Raw genomic sequence first — 14,181 nt, 5'->3', positions numbered from 1 at the left:
CTCCTGAAAACCTAATTACAGTAACTTGACATGCCACAGTACCCTTTATAGGCTGCCTCTGTAGTAAACTTACTCCTTTAGAGACAATAAACCTGATGCTTCAAAGAGCACGGCCAGTACCAGTAAAATGTGATGAAATCTCGCGTTCTCTGCTGCACACCTGGTCTCCCTCACTGGTCCCACGTCCCCATTCCTGCTCTATCCCTTCTCTGGGTTGTTTGTTTGTTTGTTTGATCAAATTTCAGCAATGGTATTTATGCTTTAAAATTTTTTAGGACCCAGCTGGTGTGGCTCAGTGGTTGAGCATCAAACCTTGCACCAAGAGGTCACTATTTGATTCCCAGCCGGGGCACATACCCAGGTTGCAGGCTCAATCCCCAGTGGGGAGCATGCAGGAGGCAGCTGATCAGTGTGTATCTTTTATCATTGATGTTTCTCTCTCTCTCTTCCTTTCCCTTCCTCTCTCTAAAAATTGATAAAAACATATTTTTAAAAATCTTTTAGGCTCTTGGCTGGGTGGTCAGTTATTTGGAGTGTCATACCATGCACCAAACGATTGCTGGTTCGATTTACAGTCACATATGGGAGACAACCGATGGATGTTTTTCTCGCTCCCTTTCTCTCTCTCCCTTCCTCTTTCTCTGAAAATCAATAAAAAGATATCTTTGTGTGAGGATTTTTTTTCAAAAACTCTTTTAGGAATTAATGGCCTGAGTATCAATATTTTCATCCGCTGCTCCACACACCTGGGAGTTTATTTACTGGGAGGTCAGTTTTCTCGGTAGAGCAACAGTGAACACCCGTTTTCCTGATACCAGAGCCGCTTTTTGCACACGCGCTACATCGAAACCATTCAGGGCTTTTGTTCGGTTTCAAGGAGAATGTTGGTGGAAACTGACTTCATGGGCCAAAGGGAACTCACCTGCACTGCCAGTCATTGGCGTCCCCCTTAGCTGAGTGCTGAGCTGGGGCGAGGTAGTGGGGTGCAGGTTGAGAGAGAGGAAGGAAAAGAGGGGGAAAAAACAGAAACTTGACCTCTGGGGCTGAGACAATGCCATTATTTATGTAGCACGTCTCTGTTTCGAAGGCTTGCTAGGACTTCCCCTTGGGAGTAAAGCCAAACCCGGAGCCGGTCAGCAGCCAGCCTCTTGGGACCCCACTGGTTGCAGCTCGGAGCTGCATGTGTTCCTCCTTTGGTAGGCTGCGTGGCTAGTGAGTGTGTTTCCTTGTGATTGACGCTGAAAAGAGAGAGGGAAGTCTTTTGTTGGGGCCTTACGTCATCTTACCAGCCACCTCTTCTCGAAGCTTCCCCTCGAGAGCAGCCAAGCTCCTTCTGCATCCCAAGGATAAAATAAAACCCCGCGGCATTTTGAATTGACGGCGCCCTCCTTGCATGGATGCTATGCGCGAGTTTCTTGTTTGTTGGACTTCTTTGGAGAATCTTCCGTGGTTGTTTCATCAGAGAACATGCATGCCCTTCATTTTCTAAGCCAAGCTGGGGCCAAAGCCTTGTTTGCCAAGAGTCTGCCTCGACTACACATTTCTGCCGTCTCTCAGAAAATGCCCAAAAGGATGGCTGCTAGCTCTCTCGGTGTTCATTAAATGCTTTTGTTTTCACATGAGAAAAGGGGAGACATTTCTCCAAAAGATTGGCAGCTTCGGGGGACGTGATGGTGGCTGTATTCTTAAGAAATCCCTGGGACCCAGGGCTCCTAGCTGGGCACCTGGAGGGCCGTCCTTCCTGAGTCTCACTACTCAATCGCATGGCCATTCTGTGGGCCTGCCCTGTGCCCGGAGGGACGCTGTGTGCTAGGACCGAAGCCCGGTAGCCCTCATGGCTGGGGAAGGGTGTGCAGGCTCTTCTGGTGCTTTTCGTGAGCCCTCGAGGGCTGGTTCTCTCTATCCGTCTGAGTGTCAGCAAACTCCAAGGACAGCACTTTGGGGGCCCCTCATTTGCCTTTCCTTCCCAAGACATAAGTGGCCAATTCTGAGAGCAGTTGAGTTGTGCTTGAAAAATGTCAAGTGCATTTGGAATCGACGCATTTTTGCTGATGCCTGGAGTCCCGCGCTGAGCCCCTTCCATGACCAGCCGCTGGGGAGCAGTTCAGTTGGGGCATCAGCAATGATTCCTCGTTTCCAAGCTGGCTTGGGGAACAATCCCAAGTCCTCTCAGCCTCCTTGGTCCTCCCAGTGGCCATCTGGCCAGACCGTTACCTTTGGGTCTGGCTTCATTTTATTTATTGTTTTTTCTGCAACATGGGAGGGCAGTCCTTGAGTGAATCAGAACTTGCCATTTTTTCAACCCGGAATTATGAAAATTTCCCAACACCCAGAGAAGTTGGAAGAATAGCACAATAGAATAACCACCTAGTTTCAACAATTGCTATCATTTTGCCCCATTTGCCTCATCCATCTGTACACAGAGAGATATAAAGATCTTTTTGCTGAATCATTTGAAAGGAAGTTGGCAACTTCATGACACTTCACCCCTAAAAACATCAGCACTCAAAACTTGCATTTAAAAAAATATATATCCACTCACCATCTAGTGTGTTGTCTGTAAGTTAGACACATTTAAAAGCTGCAGAAACGGTTAGGGTAGAGTTTCTTAAACTTAAGCGTACATTCAAATCACCTAGGGAGCTTCGTAGGGGATGCACTCCCAGACCCCAGGCGTGGGTCTGGTCAGAGCCAGGAATTTGTACTTTCCTAACGGAGCACGCAAGTCACCCTAAAGCAGGTATTTGGGGGTCACAATCTGAAGATCGTTTCTTTAGAACCTTTCTTTTTTTTTTGTTTGTTTGTTTGCTGAATTGAACCTTCTAAAGATTTGTAACACCAGGGTGTAACCATGTTGTGGCAGGTTACACAGGAGTCTACATATCTTTGGTATTTTGGTTTAATCGTTTGAAGCTCCGGCAACTAGAAAGAAGAGATGTGATAACTGAGCAGGTTTCGTTTAGCTGTGACTACCGCAGACGCTGTGATACCCCTGAGCAGCCTGAGAGGTTTATCTTTCGAGGGGCAATGCCTGACGGGAAGTATATGGGTTGTTTTTCTGTGGAGGGATCTCGCCTGTATGTGTAAATGTAGACACTTGCTTTACAAACTTGTAAATCTGTTTGGAAAGCAAGAATCAATAGGGCAGAAGGAATCCTAATCTTAAAATTAAAAAAATGTTTATTTAATCTTTATGGTTGAAAGTATTATATATGTACCTTTTTTATCCCCAATTGACCTCTTCTAGCCTGCCCCGCCCCCAACCCCAGGCCTCCACCACCCTATTGTCCGTGTCCATGGGTTATGCATATGTGCATACAAGTTCTTTGGTTGATCTCTTCCCACCCACCTCCCCACCCCTGCCTTCCCTCTGAAATTCATCAGTCTGTTCCATGTCACTGGATCTGTTTTATTCATCACTTTATTTTCCACATATGAGTGAGATCATGTGATACTTGTTTCCCTCTGACTGGCTTATTTAAAAATGTTTACAGTCATGTCCTTTTAATATTTATTATTTTGACCTTGGAAAGGCTGAAGGTCATTCATTTAACAAAGATTTGTTGAATGCCCACTATGTCCCAGGCTCTATTCTAGATGTTAAGATATAGCATTGAACAAATCAGACAAAATACATTATTATTTTAAACTTCATAGAGATTCAGTTCTGAATGATAGATGCAGGTGATAAAGAATACACAAATGCATATATGATGAAGAAAAACAAAACAGTTATAACAGGATGGAAAATGACAGAGAAAGGAGTGAGGGGGGCCAGAGAAGATTTCTCGGGAGCAGTGGTGAAACGAGGTGGAGAAATAAGTCATGCATATATTTCCAGGTGGAGGGAACAGCAAGTGCAAAGGCCCTGGGGCAGGAATATGATGGATGTGTTAAGATGAAGACTAGGAAAAGGACAATAAAGGGAGGATAAAGTGGTAGAAGATCTGGTTGGAAGGGTTGCCAGAGGGCAGGTCACGCAAGGCCTTGTAGGCCATGGGAAGATTTATTCTAAGAGTTATTGCCAGCCTTTTTATTTATTGTTTGTTTGTTTGAGGGAGGGGTAGGAGTGGTGATTTATGATGTAATCTTTTTGGAAGGAGGTATGGAAAATAGACTGGATTGCAAGGAGGCAATTTTAGGATCTCATGAAGCAATCCCATACCACAGGAATAATGGCTATTTCCTTCTGTTCCTATAAATGACTGCATTAAAAATAACATTAACGCCAACTTAAATTTCCTAATCTTCATCTTGTGATTTCTCTCATGTTGCTGAAACACTCCTGTTTCTAATTTACTGATTCTGTCAACAAATATGGCTGATGTTGAGCACTGGGGTTTAGGCTCTGGACATCCTAAGAGTAATAGCTGGAGTATCAAGTGTCAAGGATTTCACAGTTTGACTTGGGACAGATACGTTAATTATTAAGGTTACGACCTAGCCAGTTTGGCTCAGTGCATAGAGCATTGGCCTGCAGACCAAAGGGTCCTGGGTTTGATTCCGGTCAAGGGCATGTTCCTCGGTTGCAGGCTCTTCCCTGGCTTCCTTGTCCAGGACTCCAATCCAGATGTATCTTGCTCCAAAATTTTGCCTTTACACACTGAGCCTACTGCCTCCTCTGCTAACGGATTCTTTGTAACCTGGAGCTACTGGACAAGGAATACAGGGCCTTATGTATGAAAGGACCCCATGAGCCTTAAAATTGCCCCCTCACAACCCAAACCTCTCAGCTTCATTCAGGTCATCAAACATACTTAGAGTACAAATAACATTTAAATATGAGTTAGTTGTTTATTTTAATGTAAGCTATGTTAAATAATCCACTGAGATGCTCATTTTCTGACATGATTGTTAGTCATATCAGGCCTGTTTGAGCTTCGTCAAGGATTTAAATACTTTCAAGGTTTTGTCTGGAAGCAGCCAAGATGCAAATGTGTGTAATGACAGGGATGTTGCCTCAGAATCCCGCTGGGCAAGCTTGCTAGCCCCAGTGTGCAGGGGCAGTATGGTATAGTAGCTCAATTAGAGCTCTTAGAGTCAGGCAGATTAGAACTGGAGCTTTACAGACCCAGCTTGCTAACTTTTAACTTCCATTTTCTCATCTGTACAACTGCAGTCATCATAGTACCTACCACCCAGGGTTGATGTGAGCTTTAGTGCAAGTAAAACATTTAGCGTTGTCACTGACAAATAGTAAGTGGTCCATAAATACAGTTGCACCTACTGAAGACTTGAAGAGAAGGGAATGCCCGTAAAAGATTTTGGGATCTTAGAATTGAAGCTAAGTAAAAATCACAACACAGCGAGGGAGCTCCATTCATGCATGCATTCATTCATTTGCTCGTTCATTCACATCTCCCCTGCATGCTGAACGAACTTAGAGTTGGGCACATAAAGGTGAACATGTTATAGGACACAAAGCCCCTGGCTTTCAGCTGCTCAAAGTCTAGACTCTACCTAACCTATGCTTTAAAGTCCACTGGTATATATGTCTTGGAAGATAAGCTATCATTGTAAAAGGTGTGGCAAGCTACATTTGAAGCCCTGAATGGCACACGATCAGAGAGTTGATGGTCCTTGAAGTGTCCTTGGAGAAACAGTCTCCTGACCCTGAGGAAGGGTTATATTAGGTGTCCACAGGAGACCCCATTTCCCTGTTGTCACCCCATGGCTCTAGCCACCAAGGGCAAAGATGTTTCCAAAGAAGGAACCACGACACCATGACCTTGAGAGACGGTCTCAGAACAGAAAGCAGGATGGAGGGGAAAACAGCTTAGGAAGAAGACTCAAGAGAGACAGGTTAAGGTAACACTTAAGAGCACAGACTTGAGCATAAGACAGAGCTCAGGGTTTAAATCCATGGATAGTTGCTTAACTTCTCCAAGCCTAATTTCTCATATTGTAAATGGGAATATTATAATATTTATTCATAAGTAGTTGTGCCAATATATTTCACATGGTCTATCTTTGTGAATGACCCATGTGCACTTGAAAAGAGTGTATATTCTGCAGCTTTGGGGTGAAATGTTCTATAAATGTCAATTAAAGCCATCTGATCCAGTGTGTCCTTTAGAACCACTGTTTCCTTGTTAATTTTTTGTCTGGAAGATCTATCCAGTGAAGTCAACAGGGTGTTAAAGTCCCCTACTATGACTCTCCCTTAAAGTCCTCTAGAGATTATATATATATACACACATATATCTATGCTCCTATACTAGATGCATATATGTTTACCAGGGTTATAGCCTCTTGTTAGATCAATCCCTTTAGTATTATGTAGTGACCTTTGTTATCTCTTGTGATGGCCTTGATTTTGAAGTCTGTTTTGTCAGATATGAGTATTGCTATCCCAGCTTTTATTTTATTTTCTATTTGCATGGAAAAAAAAATTCCATCCCTTCACTTTCATTCTGTGTGTGTCTTTTGTTCTGAGGTGGGTCTCTTGTAGACAGCATATAGTTGGGTCATGTTTTGTATCCATTCAGCTACCCTGTGTCTTTTGATTAGAGAATTTAATCCATTTACATTTAAGGTTATTATTGATAGGTACTTATTTATTGCCATTTTAATTCTGTAGGCCTAGGTTTCTCTCTCTATTTCTTCTTCTCATTACAGCAGCCCCTTTAGCATTTCTTGTACTTAGAGTACAAATAACATTTAAATATTTGTACTTAGAGTACAAATAACATTTCTTGTACTTAGAGTACAAATAACATTTAAATATGAGTTAGTTGTTTATTTTAATGTAAGCTATGTTAAATAATCCACTGAGATGCTCATTTGGTGGTGATAAAGTCCTTTAGCCTTTTTTTTTTGTCTGGGAAGCTCTTCATTTCACAGTCTATTTTGAATGATAGCCTTGCTGGATATAGTAATCTTGGTTTCAGATCCTTGATTTTCATTACCTTGAGTACTTCATGCTATTCCCTTCTGGCCTGTAGAGTTTCTGATGAGAAATCATATGATAGCCTTATGGGAACTCCTTTGTAGGTAATAGTTTGCCTTTCTCTTGCTGCCTTTAAGATTCTGTCTTTGTCTTTAATTTTTGGCATTTTAATTATGATGTGTCTGGGCATGAGCCTGTTCAGGTTCTTCATGCTTGGGGTTCTCTGTGCCTCCTGAACTTGTGTGACTTTTTCCTTCACCAGGTTTTGGAAGTTTTCTGCCAATATTTCTTCAAACACCTTCTCTATGCCTTTCCCCCTTTCTGCCTCTTCTGGTACACCAACTATGTGAATATTGTTGTTTCATGTTGTCCCACAGCTCCCTTAGGCTGTCCTGTTTTTCAGTTGTTTTTTTCTTTTTTGGTTCTCTGATTGAATATTTTTCTACCCTGTCTTCTAATTCACCAATTTGATCCTCAGCGTCCCCTAATCTGATGTGTATTCCTTCCTATGTGTTTTTTATTTATGCTATGTCATTCTTTATTTCCATTTTCATAGTTACTATGTCTTTTCTCGTGCTATTGAACATCTTTACCATCGTTATTCTGAAGTCTATATCAGATAAGTTTATCTCCATTTCATTTATCTCTTCTTTTGGAGAATTCCCTTGTTCTTTCATTTAGGGATTGTTTTTTTGTCTCCTCATTTTGGCTGCCTGTTTGGCTTTGTGACTGTGTATTAGGTTGATCTGCTATGACTCTCAATCTCTAGTGCAATACAGTGTCAAATGCTGTTTCTGACTACTCAGATCAGGCAAAGACTCAAAGCCTCCAAAGACTGCCTCTGCCTGCAGACTGATTAGATTCCATCTTGAGTAGCCTTCAGGCAATGGTCCACAAGTGTGGCGAGAATTTTCCAACAGGGTGAGGCAATTGCTTCTGCCTGGAGGCTACTTGTTATTCTCAGCCTCTTAATGGGCCTCAGCACTCCAAACCAGAGGGCAAGGTATTTTCCAATAGGATGGGTCAACTGTCTTCCCCCCAGGCAAAACTGCCTGGATAGCAAAAGTCTGTGTTAGAAAGATGACCTCAGCAGTGTGAGGGAATGACAGCACAGGAAACCAGGATGTCTGCCTTCTGAGCCCTAACCTCAGAGCTCTCAATCCTGGCTTTTGCTCACACAGCTCCAATCCACTCTGCCCTCTCTCTGCTGGAGCACAAGTAGCTGCACATGGAATTTTGTGTGTTGGCCCTTTAAGAGGATGCCTGCATTTCTAGCCAGATGTCATATGGACAACTTTCTCAGTTATGGTACTCTCTGCTGGGACCCAGCTTGGGATTAGACCCCAAAGCTCTCATTGGCAACCCCCCACAGCTGAGATGTCTCTCCGGAACTTCCACTGCTGTCTATGGGAGCCCACCCAGCTCTTTCACACCTTCGCCCTTCCTACCAGTATGTGGTCTCCACTTTCTATCCTCAGTTATCGGGATTCTCTCCAGCTAGTCTTCCATTGATTATTCAGGATTTTTTTTATATTTTAGTTATAATTACATTTTGGTCCTGGGAGCGTGTCTGTGAATCATCCACTTACTCCACCACCATTTTTAATCTCTCTCAGTAACTCGATTTTTGTATTTGCTTTGACTACATTGCGAATCGTTGTAGAAGATAAAATCTAGATGCATATGGGAGAGTCTGTAATGATGTGAGTTTGCAGAATTCATGTGTGTCACCATCAAGGGTAGCATTTTGCCCCTTCACTCCTGATGGGCAGGCAGGGTCACTAGCCAGGACTGTCCTAGCATCTATGATGCAGAGTGTGAGAGAGCAGTGGCTGCCCCTCCCAGGTCACCGTGTGGATCCTGACTCTCTCCCTTCTCCTGGCAGGCACTTTCTCTTTAAGACCTCCTCTGGAAGCACACCCCTATTCAGCAGCTCTTCTCCGGGGTACCCTTTGACCTCAGGAACCGTTTACACGCCGCCACCCCGCCTGCTGCCCCGGAACACCTTCTCCAGGAAGGCCTTCAAGCTGAAGAAGCCCTCCAAGTACTGCAGCTGGAAATGTGCCGCCCTGTCCGCCATCGCCGCCGCCCTCCTCCTGGCCATTCTGTTGGCCTATTTCATCGGTGAGTGGGGAGCCAGCTGCCTCTGTTGGGGGGAGGAGGGAACCAGGCCCTCTGTTGTCTGCAAAATGTGCTTGTTGGCTCCTGAAAGACATAAGAGTGAGTGACAGACTGGAGTGATTTTTCCCCTCCTGAAATCCATTTCTATCTGAGGCGTTTCTCCGTGATTCTAAACGGCAGTTCTCATATGTGAACTTAAGCATCCTTGCTATAGTCTTTCTTGGAGATCACCTGAGAATTGTTCCTACAAACCCATCCCTCGTTCCCAAAGTAGCCTTCTAGTCTCCTCCCTCACTGGATTTTAACCCAGGTGTATGCTCTGAAATTCATGAGCATTGGTTAACTACAGCCAAAAATCAAAGAGAAGAAGAATAGTGATCAGCATCTCTGGGAATAAACACTACATGCTACTGAATCCAAATCAGGTCCACCTCCCATGCCAGCTGTGCTTCTGGGAACTCTGAATATGACTTAGGGTAGCAGATTGGCAAAGTTGCTGGGGTATCTTTTTTCCCATGCCAAGGATGTTGGTTTGCATCCTTGGGGTGCAGCCTGTGTAACTATGGGAAGCAGTGGGTGCCAAGAGCTTAGGGGCAGGGTGCCACATGCATGCGAGCATCCTGGGCTGGACACAAAGCCCACTCGCAGCTCCTGGCCCCGACAGAGAGCCCCTGCTGCCACTCTGTCAACTGAGCCTGCCAATGGCAGATCTCCTGGCCTGGGCAGAGGCCACAGGGACATTTGTGAAAGTTTATTTGAAACACGTGGCGATTCTGGCTTGGTTTCAGGGCAGTGATGATCGGCCTCCCCAATTTGTCTGTGCCATGTTGCAAAGCAAACCTAGAAAACAGCAAAAGGAGGCCAACCCCCAAACAGCTCCTAACATTTATGTAGAAACCCCTCCCACAGGAGAGGGGAAAAGACAGCCCTGCGCATGCTGGCTTTGCCCCTTCTCTCTGGGAAGTGGGACTCACACACCTCCTTCATCCTCAGCCAGCCAGTATGGTGCCTGCCAGAGAAGGGCTGGTTCAGGAGCTCCAATCCCATTCTTCCCAAGCTTGCCTGATGGCAAGGGAGGGTGACTGTGCACCCCCGGAGATCTTAGACCCTGACCACGGCCGACCATTACTAGCCCAAAACTGATGTGAAGTTTTCACTCTCTCCCATAGTATCCGTGTGCTCATCTTAAAATGGAAAAATAAGTTTCACATTCCTTACCGGGCGCACCTCTCAGCAGTACCCTCCAAATGTGAGGACACTGACATCCCGGGGAAAGGCACTGTGTGTATCTGGGGCTTTGCAAACACCTTTGTGCTCTAAACCCATCTCTCTAGGGCCAGAGGTTCCAGTCCTGTCTGCCTCTCACTTACCTCTTGAAGGATGGAGCAATAGGTTGACTTGAAGGAGGGGGAAGGGCATCTGTTACACCCTCAATCACTTGCGTACCCGTTTTTGTGTTGTTAGAGGTAGTTTTATGGGCTTCCCCAGATGATTGTTCAGTGGAAGTGAACTGAATTGCCTTCGGTTGCCTCTGGGGTTGTTGCACGATTCGGCTTTATGTCAGAAGCTTCAGAAAGGGTCCATGAGCTCACTTCTCAGGCTTGATGTTCCGCTGGGCTGGTGGGCACTGCCAGCCACTGCCAAGACTGTCCTCGGCGTACCTCCTCCTCCACTGGCAAGAGAGAGATAGATGGCTACTGCCTGATTTATTGAGCTTGATAGTTAAAATATAATAGCTTTCTGTAGGGCGATCACATAAATGGGACATCGTATAGGGAGCGTTTAATGTTTTAATCGGATGCGTAACTTGTAAATGATGGATTAGGAAACATATTTATTCTCAGTCTTGAGGCTACTGGATGGACCTGAGCATCTAAGGATGGTTTATTAGGTTATAATCCATCATCTCCTATTATGTATGCTTTAGGTAAGATTGTGCTCTGACCCTGGAGTATTGAAGAATAGTTTAATGACTCAAAATGAGTGATGTAATGAGCCAATTTACCCAGCAGCAATGGGGGAGAGCATGGAGCCACGGGGGCTGGCAGGTCTGCAAGTGTGGTGGGAGGTCAAGACCATGAGTTCTGATCTTGACCCCAGAGACCCCTATCTCCTCAGCCTTCACAAAGTTGCTTTCCTTGTGGGTCTTAGTTCCCTAAATGAAACGTGAGAACAGGGTGGTTATTTATGTGCAGAAACTCTGAAGTATGGTGAGGATTAATTAATGTGGGTGACTTTGAAGATGAAAAGCAGTATATTATTAATTACAGAGCTTCAGGGGCACACACAGAGCATTGCAAACACAGAGAAAAGTGCTGTCGGGAGCAGCAAGGGGTGGTGCCTACCTAGAAACAACCTTCGGGGAAGGAGGGAGAGGCAACACAAGGGCCAAAGCCCATTCTGGTCCATGTGGGACTCTGTGTTCCAGTAGAACATGACAGCTCCTCCATTGAAGCACTGGCCCGAGGGCGTTTATGGACAGGCCTGCCAGGAGCGGTGACCATGGGTCAAATGAGCTTGTTTGCATGTTCCAACCCATCAGAGGAGACTTTCCAGAAATGAGTAATCTGGACTCGTTCAGCCCCATGACGAGTTCTCCCATAGATCCAGCATGTGGGTGGTGTCGACGCAGGATAGTGTTAGCTCTCCTGGAAATGGGAAAAGGTGGGGCCTTTACCAACTCAGGGAAGGACCCTTCCCCTCGTCCCCCAGTGCCTGATCTCAGAGCTGGGGTCAGCAACCTTTTATGATATACTCTCCATTCAATTCCCCCAGTATACAGAACACCCTGGAATAAATTACTTTGAGGAGCTGCATGAACCACTCAGGGACCATTTGGGGCCTCATGCGGCCTCTGGCCCACGTGGTTCCAAGGGAATACCAGTTTAGGAGAAGCTGGAACGCAAGGGAGCGACCCTCTTAAGAAGCTGTCTTCCATCCTTGGGCAGCTCAAGGACTTTCAGTGCCAGCAACACCAGAAATCCCTCTAGACCCCGAAATTTCTGAGTTGTATGAGCAGCACAGAGCTCCTCACCTGTGTTATGCTGACTACACTGTGTTTTTATCCTTACCGTGTACATACCAAGAACAGGTTAGAAACTTTCCCATTTAAAGCATGTTTATATAATTATGAAATTTGAACCATACCCACAGCCCCCAACACACACTCTAGCAGAAAATAAAATTGGTGCCACCAGCATGACCCAGTGGTTGAGCATCGACCTATAAACTAGGAGGCCACAGTTCGATTCCTGGTCAGGGTGCATGCATGGATTGCAGGCTCAGTCCCCAGTGGGGGGCATACAGGAGGCCGCCGATCAATGATTCTCTCTCGTCATTGATGTTTCTATCTCTCTCTCCCTCTCCCTTCCTCTCTGAAATCAATAAAAATATATATATATTTTTGAATTGGCACACAACAGTCATTTGACAAGAGTTGATACTGAGGCCCAGAGCATCTAAGTCACATGGCTAGTTAGCTGCAGCATGAAGGCTAGACCCTTGGTTTCCTGATGTCGGGTCTAGCATCTTTGCCCTGACTACTCTCTCCTAAAGTTTACATTTGGCATGTTCTCCAAATACTGCCTCAAACCTACATGGCCCTGAATCATCTAACACCTTGGGCAGCAGCCAAGCCTCCTCCTCAGTCTCCTAACCCGCGTCCCAGCGCCCAGTAGCCTTTCTCCTTAAAGAGCGAGGGAGTAGGCATTCTCGGGTTTGCGGGCCATGCAGTCAGTCTCTGTCACAACCGCTTGTTGTTAAGCAAAAGCAAACAAAGACGTAAACAAGTGGGCATGGTTGTGCTCTAAGAGACTTCAGTTACGGACACTGAAATTTGAGTTTTATGTACTTTTCATGTGTCAACCAATACTATCCTTTGGATTTTTTTTTCAACCAGTCTGAGTGTAAAACTATACCTGTTTAGCCCAGGGGGTCTTAAAACCGTACAAACAACCAGGTGGCAGACAGGATTTGGCCCACAGGCCACAGTGTGCCAACCCCTATCTGATTATATTACTGCTCTTTTCCTAAGATTTCCTTTTCAGAGTGTTTTCACCTTTACAAAAGGGGGGAAAAATGTTTTCAAACTGGCTAAGTCCAACCATATGTCCGCTGTAGGTGGGCAGGTGATAGACATTTTCTGACATTGCATTCCCATTTCACAATGAGTAATTACACCTGCCTTTCTGACCCACTCCCCAAACTCAAAGAAGAAAGCCACTTTGTTGAAAATTTTGTGTAGGATAAGGGTTCCCATCTTAACAGGCTGCTTGACACAGTGCTCCAATGCAGATAAAGTGGAATTGTCTTGCAATGTTGCCCTGTATTCATTGTCCTCCATCTTCAGTTAAACCCCATCTTCCTGGGCAAAACCTTTGCCTGTTCAAAATCACTCAGGGCCTGCCGCCTTCTCGCCAAGGGTTTCCAACAGGTTGTAACAGCGCTGGGTCATTGAATAATGTCATCGTTTTCTGGCCCTAGGTTAACGTTTCCTTACAAGGCACCAAAGTTTTTGCACAGCTTCCCCTCAGCAAGAAGAAAGAGGCTTGCAAGGTCTGACTTTGCTGTTTAAATCCAGATAATCCTAGAAATTCTAGATGAGAATCCACACAATGGCTCAGCGTGACTCCAGCCTCAGCCCATCCCCCCTGAGTTAAAAACATACACAGCATAACTGACAAAACTCCCCACCTGGTTGAGAAGGAGGGAAGCAGGGGGCAGAGAGAAAGATAAGCATTTGTGTCATCCTAAATTAGTTTTCAGCTCTTCGGATCTCTGCCAAACTAAAATACGTATATATAGTAGAAAGTCACCTTGTCTTTTTTCACTACGGTAATTCCTGCCAAATGTGAAACACTGTGTTTTAAGTCAGCTGCTCAGCACTGTCTTCTGACATGCTCGCTTTGATCTGGGAAGAACGCAGGCCATCAACATGTCAGGATGTTAAAAGTGCGGTAATTTGGGGTGCTTTCAGGTTTTGTTGTTTTTTTTCGAAAACAATGAGGGATTATTTTCTATGGAAACTAAAAGCTGGCAATGTGCTTAAAGTTGCTACACTTGAAAATTGATATGTTGAGACTCTGATGAATCCTGTGTTCTCAGCTGCTATTTTGTGTGTATTCCCATCTCACTGAACAGAGCAGGTTTGGGGAAAACAAAGAAAATGACAG

At 45.0% G+C, this 14,181-nt stretch overlaps 1 protein-coding gene across 7 annotated transcripts in view; it reads left to right on the top strand.

Annotated features, from left to right (window-relative positions):
- Nucleotides 1–14,181, top strand: part of TENM2 (teneurin transmembrane protein 2) — an 897,969-nt gene that overhangs the window by 644,227 nt on the left and 239,561 nt on the right. For all 7 annotated transcript variants that reach the window (XM_036312664.1, XM_036312661.1, XM_036312660.1 and 4 more), the window contains one exon: nt 8,775–9,013. In XM_036312664.1, coding sequence (XP_036168557.1) covers nt 8,775–9,013 — 239 coding nt within the window. The remainder of the gene's footprint in view (nt 1–8,774; nt 9,014–14,181) is intronic.

The sequence above is a fragment of the Myotis myotis genome, unplaced genomic scaffold, assembly GCF_014108235.1.
Source record: "Myotis myotis isolate mMyoMyo1 unplaced genomic scaffold, mMyoMyo1.p scaffold_m19_p_6, whole genome shotgun sequence".
Classification (NCBI taxonomy): domain Eukaryota; kingdom Metazoa; phylum Chordata; class Mammalia; order Chiroptera; family Vespertilionidae; genus Myotis; species Myotis myotis.
The sequence above is the reverse complement of the archived record's forward strand: the minus strand, read 5'-3'. Positions and strand labels throughout refer to the sequence as shown.